Source organism: Danio rerio, chromosome 10 (assembly GCF_052040795.2).
Source record: "Danio rerio strain M-AB ecotype USA chromosome 10, GRCz13ab, whole genome shotgun sequence".
In the NCBI taxonomy this organism is placed as follows: Eukaryota; Metazoa; Chordata; class Actinopteri; order Cypriniformes; family Danionidae; genus Danio; species Danio rerio.
The window spans coordinates 31280597-31300797 of NC_141030.1; the positions used below are offsets into that span (position 1 = coordinate 31280597).

The 20201-nt window shown below is 34.7% G+C and overlaps 1 protein-coding gene across 22 annotated transcripts in view; it reads right to left on the reverse strand.

Moving 5' to 3' along the window:
* auts2a (activator of transcription and developmental regulator AUTS2 a) overlaps nt 1–20201 on the reverse strand; it is a 760542-nt gene that overhangs the window by 425923 nt on the left and 314418 nt on the right. For 14 of the 22 annotated variants that reach the window (XM_087270816.1, XM_087270820.1, XM_087270814.1 and 11 more), the window contains one exon: nt 3621–3842. In XM_087270816.1, the coding sequence (XP_087126942.1) occupies nt 3621–3842 (222 nt within the window). The remainder of the gene's footprint in view (nt 1–3620; nt 3843–20201) is intronic. The other 8 variants (XM_087270833.1, XM_087270831.1, XM_087270825.1 and 5 more) reach the window with 1 other exon arrangement.

A 20201-nucleotide genomic window follows, 5' to 3' on the forward strand; every position in this document is an offset into this window, starting at 1 on the left:
GTGTGTACACCTCTGAGCATGTCTTTAAAGATATATATCCCCCTAAAAAATATTTTCGGTCATGATTTACTCTTGTGATTGCACCTGTGATTGCACATTGCACCTGTTGATTAAATAAGTTATATCAGAACTGAAATGTTGCTTTTTTCCTAGGGTATAAAATATATCCAAATACATTTGCTGATATGAAAGGCCAGCAGCCTATGACTCGCAATTATTAAAAAAACCAAAAAAATCAAGAGTGGCCAAACTTTTGCATGAGGCTGTATATATCACCTTGCGATCACGAAACCTATATCCCTTCCTAAACACAATCCATCCCAAAATCTATTTGCGGCTACATATTTGTACTGTGTTATGTGGAAGCCCGATGCTCTGTATCCCAAGTACACGACACCACAAGATGAGCTACAGAGCCACGGCAGCAAAGTCGCCCCTACGAAGATGATGTAGTGAGCCCTACATGCTTGATTACACATCATAGACACTTTTAAAGTGTTTTGTGGTATATATAATGTGCCGTGCAAAGGTCTGCATGAAAATAATCTATTCCTTGATAATATTTCCCGTTTGTAAGTAATATTCTTTGAACCTACAAAATGCAGGCAAACATATATATTGAAGCACTTTTCGCAGTTTCGCACACATTTTTAAGGAGCTTGTGTTGCACTTATAACATATTCGACACAGATTACCTTTGTTCAAACGTGAAACTTTAACCAAATTGTGCTGCAAATTTGGCAAGCCATTTAGAAATGCTGAAACACTCCAAATTAACTTTATTATGGACTTATTGAGTTCTAAATTATATCACAGCAGCTCATTCTTCAATTTGGCCTGAAGTACATCAGGGTTAACTGATGACATAATCTTCATTTTTCGGATGAATTGTTCCTTTAAGGGTGTTTATGTGTGTGTTTGTGTGTTCAATGTAGCGTATGTGGCCATCTGATTGCTTACTCTGCAGTGGCAATTCCTCTGTGTAAACATGCCATAAATACTCATTAGTAAAAACAAGAGGATGTTACAAACGCAGGCAAACACAAAGAGCAAGAGAGCAACACCTCGCGGCAACAATAACAAGAGTGACTAATTTAATTAGCGCCATAAAACAAGTGCCCAAAAAAAGCCGGAGCCTGTCCTTTTTCTCGTTCGTCCTTAATGACAGAATTAATCAGCAGTGTCTTTACACATCTAATCTTAGAGGACACAATCTCTATTATTCTCTCGCTCCCCACTTTGGCACTTTTGTAAATCAGTCCACACTTTTGTCAGCGTGTAACGTCTGGAAGACCCAACAAAACCACCAACCCGGTGTCATATTAATTACCTCCTCCGATTAGATCAGTAATAAGTCTTGTGCTGTGACAGAAACGGCTAATGATCGGTGGCAATTACTTGATTCAAATGAGCTCGGCTTTAATGGAGGCAGATTGTCGCACCTCTTCTGTTGTTCAGTCATTCTCAGGGAAGACAGACTGACATTATATGAGGCTTTGAGAAATTAGCATGACTGTAGGTGTACATCATCTCTACACAATCTAATCAAGACTTCATTTGGAAAAGAAATTCATAAGACTGCCCTGAAACAAAGCAGCACCATATTAAGGTCAATTGTAACTAGATGAGGTGTGAACAGATAAAATCCCACAGAGAGCAGGGCCACACGGAATCTGCACATTTCCACAGATATTTAACCAATCATTGAGTTTATTTATTTACTTGTGTAAATGTGTGTAAATTTATATTCATATGGTTTAAGCGCAGCTAGTGTTTCTTCCCAGATTGATGAACTGATTGGTTAATGTGACTTTTTTCAATTTTATACGGGTCCTTTTACAGCATTGATGTTGCAATGTAGATAAAATATAATCTATTAAATAGTCTTCAGCCTTCATTTAGTTGTTCAAGCGTAAAGCGATACGAAAAGCCATTTACACGTATGTGCCCGTCGGGATCAGCAGGTGAGCACAGAAACAACATTGAAAATACTGGAGTAAAATAAATGTTCATATTTTTAAGACGTGGCAGAAGAAAATTTTATTTAATGCAGTGCTTTTTGCACAATCTGAGACCCATCATTGATATATCGTATATAAATCAGGCAGTGAAGATTTTAAAAAAAAAAACACAACTTAAACGCTGCGATTTTGTAATTGCATACAATTCGTCAAAAGCAGGTTACAGCAAAATTAAAAGTCCTTCCTCATACTTTTGCATATACCTTATTCAGTTTTTAATTCATTGCAGTAATATTATTGACTAATAGACAAATGTTCATTTGATTTATTTGCAGTACAGATTGTAAAGTAATATTTTCAGTCTTTCAGTAGATATATTATATGAGACTTGCTTTGTTTATCAAATAAGTGGATCTAATTGCATTTACATCGTAAACATCAAATACAAGTTAAAAAAAAAGTATTTCATATTTTAAGTTTTTAGTAACAATACTCGCAAAATCATTCTGCATAAATCCACTGATTTTTAAATTAAATTCTGTGCAGAAATAGTAAAAAATGTCTGCAGACATTTTCTCTTTGGCCCTGGTCATTAGCACAGAACTTATTATAGAATAAAAATACTAATAAATAATACTAATATATAAAATGTAAATACTAACAATGAAAACTAAAACAATCTTAGCTAGTAACAAAAACTTAAAGAAGTTTATGCAATAAATGCATATGTGTAAAATTTAAAATATTAAATTAAATTAAATTACAAACACCAATATAATTGCACTGAATTTATCTGAAAAAAAAACATGAACTAAAATGAAATTGTGATTTTTAAAAAAGCTTTTAATAAATTACATAAAATTTTAATTTAATTTTAGTTTAATTTAATTACTATTACTGGGCCCACACGGAATCTGTGCGCACAGAAATCCACAGATTTCTGAATATTTTTAGCCCATTATTGAGTCTAAGTAATTACTTGTGTGCAAATTTATATTTATTTAATTTTTAAATTAATTTCACAAATATTTTTATGAAATAATAATAGTAATATTAAAATGTTCATATGATTTATGTACAATACCACTTGTAAATTAATATTTTGCATCTTTTAATAGTTATATTATGTAAGAGACTTGCTTTGTTTACCAAATAAGTGCGGCTAATTGGATTTGCATTGTAAACATTAAATAAAAGGTTATTAATTTTATTTCATATATTACCTTTTTAGTTGCGATACTACTAAAATCATTCCTCATAAAGCTGCAGATTTTTTACAAAATTCTCAGCAGAAATTGCTAAAACGTCTGCAGGTTCTGTCTGGCCCTGCTTATTACTTAAAATAATAAAAACATAATTCCAAAAACCTTTGTAAAACAAGATAATATACACGACATAGACTGGTTTTCAATCATGAAACAAAAAAAATTATAAAAACCTATCCAAATTAATTGTTCTGTCTGACACTGGTTTTACTCCAACCAAATGCTGATGCTCAAGCACAGTATTGTGGAAAATCATTAGAATTCCTCTAAAAAAAGATAAGCAATAAATATGCAAAGTTAGCAACTGCATTAAAGCTCCCATTTGGATTTATTTGTGTGTAATAACATTTGTGATATTTGAACACAGGCAGAATAGAGATAAAGTGTGACTCACGGGTCGGTGTTTCTTCTGCAGGTGTTTCTTCTTCTTCTTCTTGCTGTGTGTCCTGGCCAGACGAGGGTTGTTTTCCTGGTCTGAGTGCTGGTGGTTGCTGTGGTTGAGCCGGTCCTTGTGTAGATCCAGGCTCAGTCCGTTAGCCACTCGGCCAGGTTTCTTCTTGCGCAGTGGTCCTGCCTGGTTCTGCCTCCGCTCATGGGGCTTCAGTGTCATGTCCTTCTGGCAGAAGACAAAATATATGAGTATTACACTTATTGGATGACAAAATAATAGTACGGTTCATCTGAAAAAATACAAGGAAATTAAGTCATTATTTAGTTTTTTCAAACCTTTGCGAGTTTCATTCTTCTGCAGAACTTAAAAGTAGACATCTAATAGAATGTTGGAAGCCAAACTGTACCTGGCCCCGTAGTACAGCAAGGTACATAAAAATTTTAATAAAATTTTAAACTATTTCAAATAGTGGAGAATGGCGCTAGAGCTGGTAGGTTGTGGAACCAATGGGTTATATGCCAGCTAGTGTTTTTCGATAAACGATAAACTTCCGGTGAAAGGTTTCTGTGACTAATTTAAATTTTATAAGGTTAATTTTACAGCATCAACATTGTAAGTTAATTAAAATACAACCAGCTAAATAAACTAAAGCATTCATTTAGTTGTTAAAGCGTAAAACGAGATGATAGACTGTGTAAACTCTAGCACCGTCGCAGAGTTGCAGCAGACTAGCGCAGAAACTCCTTTGAAAAAACTAGAGTAAATTCATTGTTCATATTTTAAAGAGATGGCAGAGAAAAATGAAAGTTAACGCAGTGCTTCCTGTCCGGACAGAGACCCACTTTATATCATATAGCTATTAGGCAGTAAAGGTTACTTATTTTTAAAGAAAACAGATCTTAAATGTGGCGATTTTGTAATGAAAAGATGGAAGCTGTTGGGCTGGCTGTCTGAAAATTAAAAGTCCGTGTGCATATACGCCACTGAAGACTGAAGATTGTCTACCTTTAACTCAATTTAAGAAAAAACTAATTCATGAGTGTAAATTTGTCTGCTAATTAATAAATGTAAAAATAAACATACTACTTCCATGCTTCTAGTATATATATTTTTTGGTATATTTTCTATTCTAATCCTAGTCCTGGTTCTTAAATTAAAATTGTATTTGTCACATACACAGTCATACACACACAATCTGTTATGCAGTGAAATGCTTATTTGCCATAACCACTAGCCAGTTCTAATTCATCAGCTACTATTATTTAGGTACTAGTACATGATAAGACACTCATCAGACAATCATACCCATTGAATACAGACAAATATCTAAAAATATGTACTAGTCACAACTGCATTAGTCAAAACTGAACAGTTCATCTCAATCACAGATCCCCTTATAGGACAATTGTTAAAAAAAGTAATAATAAAAAAGAGGATTCCAGCACTACTTGTTATAAAGAAGATACATTTATTGATATTACCAACATATTTTGGCTTAAAAACCTTCCGTAAGCAAGAATATAATAAAATCAATAGTTACCATTGAAATAGTATATTTTTAATAGGCATTATTTATTTATTAATTTACCTTAGCTTAGTCCCTTATCAAGTTGAAGTCAGAATTATTAGCCCCCTTTGCTTTTGTTTTCTTTTAAAATATTTCCCAAATATAGGACATTTTCTCAGTATGTCTGATAATATTTTTTCTTTGACAGTCTACAGAACAATCCATCATTGTACAATAACTTTTCTAATTACCCTAACCAGCCTAGTTAACCTAATTAAACTAGTTAAGCCTTTAATTGTCACTTAAGCTGTATAGAAGTGTCTCGAAAATGTTATCGTAAGTATTATTTACTGTCATCATGGCAAAGATAAAATAAATCAGTTATTAGAAATAAGCTATTAAAACTATTATGTTAAGAAATGTGTTGACAAAAATCTGCTCTCTGAAATTGGGAAACAGAAATTGTAAAAAAAAATAAACGGGGCTAAAAATTCAGGGGGGTTGATAATTCTGACTTCAACTGTATGTCAGGGCTCACCACAGCAGAATAAAACACAGACTATTATGGCATATGTTTTAGACAGCATATTCCCTTCAAGCCATAACCCAGTACTGGGAAACACCCATACACTCTCACACATGCACTCATACACTACAGCCAATTTAGTTAATCCAATACTGCATGTCTTTGGATATAGGGAGAACATGCAAACCCCACAACCTTCTTGCTGTAAGGGAACAGTACTAACCTCTGAGCCACCGTGCCACCCTGTAATAGGTATAAATATCTAAATACAGAATTGAATAAGTGCTAGTATCAAATTATCACATACTAGTACCTACTGAATAATTACTAGTATCAGTTTAATTAGTATCTAATGACTTGATGCTAACTGCTAGTATCAAAAAGTACAAAAAGTATAACAATATACTAGTTTGTTTTATAAATGAAATGTTAAAATGGCTTTCTATAGTGTGTTAAGCAGAAGATACAGTCTTTGAGGACTGTAAGGAAACATCATTAAAACCCTCACAGCCTCAATGTAACATTTGTGTTAAAACTTATTATACACTCTAAGCAGTGCACACTTGTCTACCTCCAGCAAACACTGTTCTGCCAAGCTGCTAAATAAAATAATCTTTACCCCACAGAAACCTTATGATAAAAGGAGTCTGAAGTACAGCAGTGGAAGCAGAAGAGCAGCGCTCGGGTCTGACACACAACTTTCTCCTAGCTCTCCAGACAGGAAGATCAATATTCAATATGACAAAGCCCGTCTCTGCAGGGGAGCTGTGTATCTCCACATATCTCTGCTTACAGAACCAATCAATTACATTATTATACTGCAGAGAGATAGATACTTCCCGTGCTGAAAACACTACACCAAAGGAAGGAAAAGTGAGATATTCGATACAGTTCAGAGGAGGAACGTCTAGTAGAAACAACAAAAAGATGTGGAAACCTGTGTGAATGGAGAATTGGATTCAGAAAACAGAATGTAATACAAGTAGGAAGATAGGGCTGGGTGATATGGCAAAAACGAAATCTCGATTACGTATTTTCCATATTAAATGAAAACTATTTTGATATGAGTTGTTAATGCTTCCATATTTTAAAGAGTATTCCAAACAATGACTGAAGTTGCAAAAATTAGAGGCTCAATTAAATAACCTATTTTCGATATGCGAATATATCTCTGCATCTCCATTATTAACACACTTCTGGATTTCCATTGTTGCACATTTCTGCTGTGTGACTGGCTCTTAGATCAATATAGAGTAAAAAGTCTAGAGCTTATCATTGTTATTAACATAATTCTTTTTTGCGATTCGATATAATATCGATTATCAGCCCAGCCCTATAGGAAGATTCAGCAGAACATTCAGATCTGAGTTTACCCTTATTCCTAAGATATCAATGTCATGAATAGTTATGAAACAGAGTCAGTTTGATTAACAAAACAATTATCATTATTTCTGTGTTGCCAAAAATGTCAAAGTGTCACTAGAAGTACTATAAAAGTTTAAAGTTCAGAAATAAACACGTATGTCAAAATTGTATAAATCACTTTATGAAAGTAGCTTAAAAGATTATATATTATAAGATTATATAAATTATGCAGCAGTGTTTCCTCCAAGATTTTTTTCCAGCTGTGGTGGCAGGACTTTAACACAGATCTTCCAACTACCAATAGAATTATTTCAATGACAACTGTCGTGAGCACAGTATTACACGTCGAGATTGCGTTCATGTAATACTAATATGCAAATCTCTGCTTGAGCAACAATTTCCTCTGTTCATGCACAAAACTTCTTGCACGCCCTCAAATATACGCTGCTTAAGCGCAGATCTTCTTGTGCTCTCTCAAATAAACGCTGCTGAAGTGCGATTTAGTGCATTTATGTAACGAGTATCTCCAACATTTATTAGATTTGCTAGGAAGATTTATAAATGTCTGCAATAGACCTACAGAGTGGCAGATAAAGTAATTGTGTGCAGAACCATGGACCTTTATTTTTAAATAAAGTACAACTATTGAAACTGTGTTCATCATATCTGAAAGCTACATTGTGTTTTCTGGCCTCACACATCGCACAGCCCTGTCAGTCAGTCAGTCAGTCAGTCAGTCACCACAGAAAAGGTTGCTCTATTATAATTCACTTACATTTTAATACAGTTTGGAGCGATTATAACCACAATAAAAAAATGTAAAAAGAGCAACAACTGAATGTTTTAAATGAGAAGCTGTAATGTAGCCATGGCGGGAATGGATTTTGGTGTGGCTCCTTCATGGAGGTATGAATGTAGCAAAAACCATGTATAGTTAAAAGAATAGTTTGGCGAAAAATGACAATATACTCACTATTTATTTACTCACCCTCAAGTGGTTCCATACCTTTATGAGTTTGTTTCTTCTGTTGAACACAATAAATGTTTTGAAGAAAGCTGGATGCCCATGACCTTCAAGTTCCATAGTAGCAAAACACTATGCATGTCAATGGTTACAAGTTCACAGCTTTCTTCAAAATATCGTCTTTTGTGTCCAACAGAAGAAAGAAATTCAAACAAAAATGTATTTTTCATTTTTGGATGAACCATACATTTGAGACTGTAACAATGATAGTGACAAGTAACATGTAACTTTTTGTAACATTTCAACTGCCAAATGACAAGTTTATTATTCAATAATTCAAGCGATTCTTTCATGAATGTTGATTCATTCAGTAATGAAACACGTCATCAGAAGCAAGTCATTGATTTAATTCATTTAGTTTGAAAATTTAAACAAGTAAATAAAATCATTGATATTTTCTAATATACTGCACTTAATGTCTTGCATTTGTAGCATAAACTGACACTAGGAAGAAGAAACTGTTCAATAAATAATAATTTAATGTTTTATGTGTGTACAAAAGTATTTTGTAGCTTGATAACAATTTGATTGAATCAATGAAGGCATATAGTCTTTTTTGTGGATGTTTTTTGCTATTTTTCTTGACTTTAAACAAGGCAAACCTTGCTGCCTATGGAGGATGAGGGAGCTCTCTGACACTGAAACCTTCCCTTGACAGTCTCTTCCCTCTATAAACAACCTTTTGTGTAATGAAACAGTTCTATATTCTATAAAGGTTCATTCATTCATTCGTTCATTCATTAATTTATTTTCCTTCGGCTCTGAAATAGTCTCTATTTCAGAGGTCGCCAAAGTGGAAAAAACCGCCAACTATTCCAGAATACATTTATGCAGCGAATGCCCTTCCAGCCACAACCCATTACTTGGAAATACCCATAAACTTTTTTCACACACACTCATACACTACGTGGGGATTATTTATAAACAAAATTCGAGAGGATCACGTGCTTATGATTGAACACAGCTTGCCATGCATTAGCCAATTCATGATTCACCAATCAGACGATTCCTTAGTCACTATAAATACCCTACATTTTATATCACAGCCATCTTCGTTTTGAAGAATCCCCCCTTACACCCCTACTACTCCTCTTTTCTTAGATAAGTGGCACGGTGGCCCGGTGGTTAGCACTGTCACCTCTTAGCAAGAACATCACTGGTCCTTATTAAGCCAGTCTAGGTTTCTGTGTGAGTTTACGTTCTCCCCGTTCTAACATGAGTTTCCCCTCACCGTCCAAAACGGCATCACAAATGTGCTCCTAGTAAGCACTTATATCTTAAAAGCAATCCCTATCCGTTCATTAGCTTCTACAGCAGGTGAGTTTTCGAGATCTACCTGAGCTCAAACTCCCCTCTCGCCCTGCAACAGGAGGGAGCCCTTGGCTCGAGGATCTTATCAGCTCAGGACTCTCTCCCTGCCAAGCACGCTTTATAATCAATCATCAGCTAAGTGTGAACTCTTGAAGGCCAATTTAGTTTATTCAATTCACCTATAGCATATGTCTTTGGACAGTGGGAAACCCGGAGCACCCGAAGGAAACCCAGGCCAACACAGGGAGAAAAGGCAAACTCCACACAGAAATGCCAACTAGTCCAGCAGGGACTCAAACCAGTGACCTTCTTGTTGTGAGGGGACAGTGCAAACCACTGAGCCACCGTGCCACCCCTGATAAATGTTCTTCAATGCTAATAAGGAACCTATGCTTTTAGGACTGCACATAAGTGAACAGATCAACTCCCCCCAAATAATGGACAGCAAAGTGCGATTTCAATGTAAAACTAATGATCATAAGTCTCTCTGAAGGGCCGAGTTCTTCATATCTAACTTCGGAGATGTAAAAGACTGTCCTTTTTATCTCATTTTCAAGCGCTGTGCTATTTTTCTTAAATGACAGCTCCTTTTATGCTCTTCATTTAAGCTCTGTGTGTGTGCGAGTAAAACAATGTTGGCGTGTGATTAAAAAAAAGAATTGCTCAAATGAACATTTCTCTGGATTAGACAGCAGTTTTTAAAAGCCCTCCGTTTGATCAGTGTGTGTAGAACAGTCAAGCAAATTTAAACACTAGTGAACATTGCTTATATACAAAATCCTGTGTTTATTTTGCATCACTTCAAGCCTCCAGGGCATTCAAGCCAAATGAGAATACATGTGTTTTCAGGAATCTGATGCATAGAGAAACCTTCTACTTTGTGTGTGTGTGTGTGCGCGTGCGTGCGTGTGTGTGTGTGTGTGTCTATATGTGTGTGCGCCGTTGGCCCTCATCCGCCTGCGGGGCTGATCCATCATGTTAAACTTATGTAGTAAATCAGATTACATGCTTCAGAGACGTTACATGTTTAATAGCCTTGTTCGTGTACTTGAAGTCAGTCAGAGACATGAAAAGAGCTCTCAGCTGAGCAGACGGAGCATGTCAGGACTGCGAGATACGACAGGCTGATAACCAGCCATCAAGTCTTCAGCTCTGACAGAGCACTCTGAGGGACAACCTCTATTTATGCCATATCTCTCTATTCAGCAATCACAATCATTCAGACTCAAGCTGCGGTTGATTCCTTTCAGCTGCGGCAGACGAGAAGCTGTCCTTCTACCATATCCAGACTGAAGAGATGTTCAGACTTACTGCTTGTTATCTTTGAAAGGAAGCAGTATGTAGGCATGGGATGCACAAGTGGGCAGATGATCCGACTGATGCATATAAAAATATGATATGCAAATTACATATATGACATTCCAGCTCATATTTGGATTTCACATCTGTAAAATATGTCATATATGCAACAGCTTTCAAAATCTTGCAAAAAATTTAATTTACATATATTTTTTTCAGCTATTGGAATTAAAAATATACATATGTACACATATGTTTAAATATATTAGGTATATTTTATGTATGAACATACAGTGTATATTCACTGGCCACTTTATTAGGTATACCTGTCCAATTTCTTGTTATTTGAAAATTTCTAATCAGCCGATCACATGGCAGTAACTTAATGCATTTAGGCATGTCGACATGGTCAAGACGATCAGCTGCAAATCAAAGCAAGCATCAGAATGGGGAAGAAAGGTGATTTAAGTGACTTTGAATGTGGGAGAGTTGTTGGTGCCAGATGGGCTGGTGTGAGTATTTTAGAAACTGCTGATCTACTGGGATTTTCACGCACAATCATCTCTAGGTTTTACAGGTAATGATCTGAAATAGAGAAAATATCCAGTGAGCGGCAGTTCTGTGGGTGCAAATGCTTTTTGATCAGAGGAGGTCAGAGGAGAATAGTCAGACTGGTTCGAGCAGAAGAAAGGCAACAGTAACTCAAACAAAACACTTATGAGGTCTGATGAGTCTCGATTTCTGCTGCAACATTTGGATGGTAGGGTCAGAATTTGGCGTCAACGTCATGAAAGCATGGATCTATCCTGCCTTGTATCAACAGTTCTGGCAATACAAACTGAAATGGTCATGAATAAGCCTCTTATCCTATTTTTTTTTTTTTTTTAATTTCAAAAGAAAAAAAAAGGCTCATTAGAAACATGTGCTTTAGCCAACATTTTTGTGAAACTGCAAATTGACGATTCATGATTGAAGATTCAAATTAGCGACAACAACTTTTGTTCCTTTTCACACTAATGATATTTACAAGGACATATTTATCAACAAATAAAGGATAAATTTGCAATACAATACTCTATTGTTTTTTCAATATGAACACACGCTTGGAGGACATGTTTAACCATTATATTTGCGTCTTGTGTCTTTTTAGACTCTGTGATAAACAGTAAGATCTTTAACTTTCACAAAGATGAGATTGAAGGAGGGGCAACCGATGCAAGCTTCTATTTATAGTTGAAAGTTGACGACCATTATATCATGGCGGAGGAGGCGCTCGTTGTGGCTTAGTCCAGTAATCTTGAGTTATACAATGTATCTTCATGTGTTTATCATAACATATTGTTTTCCTATTTGTAATGGGTTATTGTCCCATTATTGTCGTTATTACATCACATTCTTAATATCGCATCATGTGGACCTTTTTTAAAACTTACTCCTGTGTTGCATTTTTAAAAGCAAAGACGCATTCGGTGTGAATGACCCCTGAGTAATGTATTTCAGATTCTCAAAAATGTAGACAGCTCACTCTAGTTGATCTGTCATCTTATATATGCAACAAAACATATCAGGAGCGCAGTATTTTAGGATTTGCAAAAAAAAAAAAAAGTAGGCTAAGGCAGTGTTTCTCAACCACGTTCCTAGAGGACCACCAGCTCTGCACATTTACTGTGTCTTCTTAACCAAACACACCTGATTCAGATCATCAGCTCATTAGCAGAGAAAGACCTGTAATAGGTGTGACAGACAAAGGAAACATACAAAACATGCAGTGCTAGTGGTCCTCCAGAAACGTGGTTGAGAAACACTGGGTTAAGGGATCCATTTACAATAAGTCTGGGTTGCAAAAGAAAGTACAATGGTCAATGCTGTATGAGCCTTCAGAGGCTGGTGGATATTTGGAAAGGCTGGAAACTTTCTGGAACGACAGAAAAGAGCTTATTGAGGATATGGAAAGTGAGTTTGTCAAGTATACTGAGCGTGAACTTGAATGGCTTTTCCGCAGCAATCACTTCCATGATCACTAGCGCTGCAGTATGTGCTGAACTACAGCCAGGGTGGGTCTGGGACACATAATTCAACGGATGGGCTTAATTCTCAGGACTTTTCTTCTGCAGGAACTACAATGATCTTTCAACAACATGGCAAACTTCATTAATCCATCTGCGAGCACATCTGGCCCTAATGTGGATCCTTCAGTGTGAATTAAGTGTAACAACATGTGATGCTCTAAAGCTGGCAGAGGAAATTTTAGACGTTCGCTTTGGGAAAACATCTGACGATATGTTTGATTGGGTTTGCTCATCTATACTTGCCTAATATATCCCTGGCAAAAAAGTCAATTCTTGGTAAAGACCTCTGTTTTCTATTCTAAAAGTTGTTTTTGTCTTTTGGTGCGTTTTAGGGTAGGTTTACGCAAAAGGGTTGAACCAAAAAATGAAAAATTTCTTCTTTTTGTTTTTAAAAAACAAGGAGCAAGTAACACTGATTTAAACATGAAATTCTTAAAACTGAAATAGTTTTTTCTTGTAAAACTATGATTTAGATTTTTTTTTTTCTCAGAGTAGTTTGGAAATATACAAAAAAATTACAAAAACAGTCGGCGCAATAGCCTGGTTAGCGCACTGGCATATGGTGCGGTAGCACTTTAGAGTGTCCTAAGTTCAAATCCTGGCTCGAGGACATTTCCTGACCCTACCCCTCTCTCTCTCCCACTTTGCTTCCTGTCTAACTAATGTCCTATCTAATAAAGGCAAAAAGGCAGAAAATAAATCTTTTGAAAAAGATAGAATATTGATTTCTACTTCTCTTTGTTCTATTGTTTAATTTGAATGTTTTCATGAGTTTTTTATTGTTTTTATAATTTGTTGTTGTAATGTGGTTTCATGTAGCTTATTTTAACTATTATTTTTTTATCTAAAAAAATCTAAGCTAAATAAAGCTAAATAAAAAATGTTTCATTCAATGTTAAATTGTATGTATAAAGTGCTGTATATTTGCTCATATTGTCTTAGTTAATATGTTTTCCATTTTCAACAGTGTCAGTTGCACATTTCCACAACAAACATTGTTTTGGGCCCTGAAAAAAGCAAATAAATTAATTAAAAGGTCTATATTAGTGTATAGAAAAACACCTTTTTATTGTCCTGAGCACAGACAACACTGTTTTCAAATGGATCCACAAACACATTTTTAAAAGTTAGCATTTTCAGTCCCACAAAATGCAGTAGTCATGTAAATAATGGGTTAAAGCTAGGGCTGCACAATATATCAGCATCGATATCGATATAATGTGCGCATCCGTAATTGTCACATCGCAAAGATATGCAATGTGAAGTCTGGATTATAGTTGACCAGTACCTACAGAACTGTATTTTATCACTTACCCCACTGAGCAACTCACCCCATAACCTTTCTGGTTTTTAGGGAAAACGTTTAATTTAGCTTTATTTCATCTGAATTCTAAAAGAAAACAATATTTTTACTTGATTTAGGAATTATTTTTTGATATCTGGACTAGAAATTAGACAAAGTAAATAAGATTTTTTTTTTTAATTTGATTATTCAATTTCTTGACCTGAATGCTGTTAGACTCCCCAGAAAAACATCAAATAGAGCTATTCAACTATCTTGTGAAGCTCTATTTATAATGCAATATTTATCGCAAGACAATAAAATATCAAAATATCAGATTTTTCCAATATCATGCAGCCCTAACTAAAGCAAATACAAACTTTTTAGTTTTGAGTTAGAAAGTGTGTAAACGCTCTCTTAGTTCAAACTTTTTTTCATTTATCTTACAATAGCACATTCTAAGAGTACAAAATGTTTATTTCAAATGACAGAAAAAAATTACTTCAAAGAATCCAAAATTTTACTTTCAAATTCAGTGTCAGAACTACAAGAGGCTTCCATTTCAGAAACAAAAAATGTTTTATTTGCTTCATTTATGCATAAATATATATATATATTTTTTTTTTATCCATCTCCTATGAGGTTTAGCGAGGTAAACTCTGGATAGAGAACAGCTCTACATCCACCCACAAACACACATAAACACACAAGCTCCCTGGAGTTCACTTTGCTGCCTTGCTTTCTAGAAGTTCTTCTTTAGCTGTGGGGACTTAAAAACACTTGCACACTCTCTCTCTCACACACATACACACATCACTCAAAAGCCAGGGCTTTCAAGTGCAAAGCAGGTTTTTACTGTCTACACAGGTTTTTATCTTTCATCTCCTTTACCACAAAAATGTAATGATGTCTGAACAGAATGAAAGACACAGTCAGACAACAGACAGACAGAGATCCAAACGCACAAACAAGAACTTACACATGTATGAGCCTAGGATATTTTGAATGCACATTTTTAATACATAATGTCATTTTTATATAAAATTAAAATCACATAATCTGCACACGTTGGGAATATTTTACAGTAAGATCAATTAGTTAAACAACAGCATATTAATAAACAATATAATTACAGTAATGTAACTGTAATCATTCTTATAGTTATCATTAATTAATAGTATTTTTGTGTGTTATGTAGTTAACTAATGAATATAATTGCATGGTTAAAATGAATGAAAACAAAATTATGTTTTAAAGCAATTAGGTTATAATGCTTAACAAAACATAAAACATAACATACAGGTATGTGTAAGGGACATGACAACAAAGGCTGAGATCCAAGTGCAGTGTTTATTGTAATTGATGGTCAAGGTAGGGGTCAAAACACGCACAGACAGCAGTGGTCAGGGGTGATCCAAAGGGCAGGCAAAAGGTCAGGACAGGCAGCAAACGATCATAATACAGAAACAGTCCAGGATCAAAAAACAGGGCATGGCAAAACAAAGAACAGAGAAACACTAGCAATATATACAACAGGTAAACAATACTCAGTCCTGAATCTGTGAAAGTGAGGCTTTTATGAGAGTGTAAATTAGCTGCAGGTGTCTTATAATCAAGTTCAAGAGACTTCAGGTGTAGGGTGCAAGAGATTCAGGGATATTAGGTCAGGGTGAGTGACAGATGTGAGATGTGGAATGTCATTTAGTGTTTGGGGGGCACTCTAGCTGGTAACTGTGACAATATGTTTTCAAAAACATACACAACATTAAAAATTGTAATTGTATTAAAAAGTTTGGATTCATTGATTATCTAATTAAATGCTGTGCTTATTTGTCTTAAATAAATTTTTAAAATTAATACAGATTAAGTAATGTATTATATATATATATATATATATATATATATATATATATATATATATATATATATATATATATATATATATATAATACTTTATAATTAACCTATCATAATGAGAATATATGAATTTACTTTAAACAATGACACAATGGAGTTTAATACTGAATACGCTAGTCAAACTCCATCTTTCTTCCCTTTGCCTTGATTTACTCACTGGGGATTTCTGAGTTGTTTTTGTATCTGCTGAGCAACAGGATGTTCATTACAAAAAATTATAATAATTTACAACATATAATTGAAATATTTAATCAAAGTTAATTTTTGTAGCTTAAAATAAAATTTAAAAAAACGAATGAAAGGTTACGCTGAATTAAAAATGCCAATGTGTATTAAGGGTATTATCCCAACCTTCCCTACAATTCTCCTTCTATGATGGAATGGCCAAATCAAGGCCCAATCCCAATTCTACCCCTTAGCCCTTCCCCTTACTCCTACCTCTCATTTTGCGCGTTCCCGTCAAGGGGAAGGGGTGTTCCAATTCTCTTTAGCTTGAAGGCGTATGGCTAAGGCAAGGGGTGAATAGCCCTTCGAATGAAGATTTTTCAGGACCACACTCGAAACCAAGGGGTAAGAAAATTTCCCAGCACTGTCTACACCAGCCACAGCTGCACCCGGAAGTAAGGAGATCCACAAATTGGTATATTTTGTCATTATTACGAATTTTTACAATCAAACAAGCACGTTTTAATATATTCATAACCGCATTCGTGTTTTACTGTCATGCTTAAAAAAACTGCTAAATTTAAAAACGCTAAATAAAACGCTAAATTTTGCAATCTATAATTACTCTTTATAATTTATTATTCAATTTAATATTTATGTGTTGAATAATCAAAGAAAATAATTTGTAAAAGCAGGTGCCAAATTGCAACCTAACTGTCAAGTCGTCACTTTTATCTTTCATTTCACAGAACTATACTATTATATATAAATATATACACAGTCCTGACCTAACCTTCTAATCCTTTTGCTGCTAAAATTCATTAGTCACACACACAAGGACTCTGTGAGCACACAAACACACACACACTATCCTCCAAATGCTGACCAAGCAAACAGAAAAACTCCTTCTCCCTTCAGCCAGCAGTAAATGAGAGACGCAGAAAGAGAAGAGCTTGGGAGACCTGCACTTCGATCCCGATCCGTGATTACAGGCCTGTTCTACAGCGGAGCCACTCCAGGGATCAGTTCCCCTGCCAAGCGTAACTACACAGGCTTTTGTGAGATGGAGAGAGAGATTCTGTCCATGGCCTCTCTGTTTTATTAGTCTTATCTGTGGCCCTGGGGGAAGATATTACTTCTTTAGTGGAGAAAAAAGAGAAAGAAAAAATGGCACTAACAGGAAAGCACACAACATAAAGTGTTGCTTTGAGACGAGGAAGAAGCAATAGGCTTTTTGTGACCAAGCAAGTACCGATTTGGAAAACATAACACAGCAATTTAGTTCCATTACAAAGATGGATGGAGGGGGTGAAGTAGATGAAATGAGTGGGGAGAGAGATGGACTCATGTTGTGCGCTCCATACAAATGGCTAAACACCACGTTCATCCATCTTTACATGAGAGTTTCAGCAAGTTACTCAGGAAAATAATTGTATAGTCCAGTGCAAAAAAGGTGCAAGATAAGAATAAGAATTGTTTTCAGAAAATATACAATTGAGGGCAAAAGTATTAGTCCCCCTGTGCAATATTTAATACTCTTGTGCTGCCTCGTGGCTCCATCGCAGAGGCTAAAAGTCACTTTCCAAAACCTTTTCATTTAATGTTCCGAGCTGGTGGAATGATCTTCCCATTCCCACACGGAATGCTGATTCACTGCTATGATGACAACCAATCAAAATGATGTGACTTAATAGGTTTTCAAAAATAATCCACCTATAATAAAACAAGAAGATGAATTGAAAAATAAAAAATAAATATGATCTGTTGTACAAGATGTTAGAATTCTATCTTTAGCATTATCAGCAACAGTAGCAAAGATCACTTTTCATATTAAATATTTTTCATTTTTTTCAGGTTCTTCTTGATTTTTATTTTTATTAAAATTACAGGTTCTAAGTTACATTTGGTGTTTTTTTTTTTTGTATAAATGGAAAGCAAATGACACTTATCTCCTGCCTTTTTTGTTGATTCGAAAAATGGTCAGAAGTGTGACTCAAAAACTGCTGTGGGATCCGAGCCGTGAGATTTTTGTTACAATACAACACTACTAAAAACCCATCTCTTCCTAGATCACCTGAACCCCTGTGAACATAACCAGGACGCCTTCTTCTATTTAATCTTTTCAAATATTTCTCAAGTGATATTTAATTGATTAAAAAAAATTTCACAGTATTTTCTATAACATTTTTTTTCTCCAGAGAAATCTTATTTGTTTTGTTTTATTTTTATTTATTTAATTTAATTATTTTATTTAATTTAAAAAGTTTTACATTTTTTAAAAAACATTTTAGGTCAATATTATTGGCCCCCTTAAGCATTTGTTTTCAACTGGCTACAGAACAAACCACTGTTATACAATGACTTACCTAATTACCCTAACTTGCCTTATTAACCTAGATAAGGCTTTAAATTGCACTTATAAACTGAATACTAGTATCTTAAAAGTAAAATATCATGTACTTTCATTATGAAAAAGATAGAAAATTAGCTATTAGACATTAAAACTATGATGTTTGAAATGTAAAGAATTTAAAACTAACAGGAAAGCTAATAATCCTTACTTCAACTGAATATAGTGTAAAGTGTTTTTTTCTATTTAACCTTAAAAGAGTGAGTCAAGGGTGTTTTTCTGATTATTTACATTTTTTAAATGCATTTTTGAAAATTTTAATGTGTATTTTAACCATTCACAGACTTTCACAGATTTCTTATAGTCCATCATTAGCCCCTTTAATGCAGTGATACCAGAAGCAACTTTTTTATTTATTTATTTATTATTTTAAATTTATTTTTGGCCTTTTTGCCTTTATTAGATAGGACAGTATTGAGACAGGAAGTGAAGTGGGAGAGAGGGGGGTAGGGTAGGCAAATGTCCTCGAGCCAGGATTCGTACTCAGGACGCCCTGACATGCTACTGCACCATATGTCGGCGCGCTAACCACTAGGCTATTGCGCCAACTGGAAGCAACTTTATCGGTATATTCAAATATGTACTGTTCACACAGGCAAGAACGTTTTGGAATTTTTCCAGAAAGGACCATTCACACATGTATTATCACACATTCTGAAATACCATTAAATTCTGATATCACTAAGTGCTTGTATTAAAAATGAAGCGGGTCCGTCTTATTCTTCATGGTTTTGCTTTTATTTAAAACTTTAGCATTCCTGTAGCTGCTTTTGTCCCATAGACTGACCAAATAACTAAAAAAAAAACTGCTGACATTACCATCCGGTGGAAGCACTAATTGCAGCTAAATACAGCTTTGACAAAACTTTTGACAAAAAACTTTTGACAAAATTACAAACTCTGATGGATATTGTGAACACCATCGATAAAAAGATATGGAGAAACACTTTCGCACATTGTACATTTCAGTTTGTGCTGCAGCTTGAGACACTTTTTAAAACAAAAAACTGAGTGATGAGTGCTACTCAAATCTGACTGACAGGAGCGCTCCTTCACATGCACGCTTGTCATGCAGCTGAACGCAGAACTAGCAGGTAAACGATAATTTTTTCCACAGTTAGCAGAAACATAAAAACGTTAACTGACTATCAAGCAGCAGCTGAATGTGTCTGGAGAAGGAATTTAAGCTGTTTATTTTCATAAACGGATGTGAATGAGTCTGATTGGTCAGAGTAGATGTCTAAACGTGAACGCGCTCTTTTTTTTAAAAAGGCCTGTTCACACATGATACCTTTTTGGTAACTTCAGTAATTTAATTAATTATTATGGAAAAGTTTATAAGATTTATTTACAATACAGTGTGTAAATTATTATTCTCTTTCTATTAGTAGATAAATTGAGTAAACGAGTTGAGAGTTGAAATGAGAATGAATTTGTGTTGTAAACCTTAGTTAAAATATTACACATTTTTCATTTTATGTTTCAAGTTTTAAGTCTTTAACTCTTAAAATCATTCTGCATGAATCCTCAGATTTTTTATTCTGTTTAAAAATAGTAAATAATATCCGCAGATTCAGTCTGGCCCTGGATGAAATGGTTAAAACCCTTTATCAAAGCAACAACAATATGCATTTACAATATTACACAACTTTTGAATAAATGCAGCTTTATTTCAATTTATTTATATCAAAGAACCAAAAAAAAGGGAT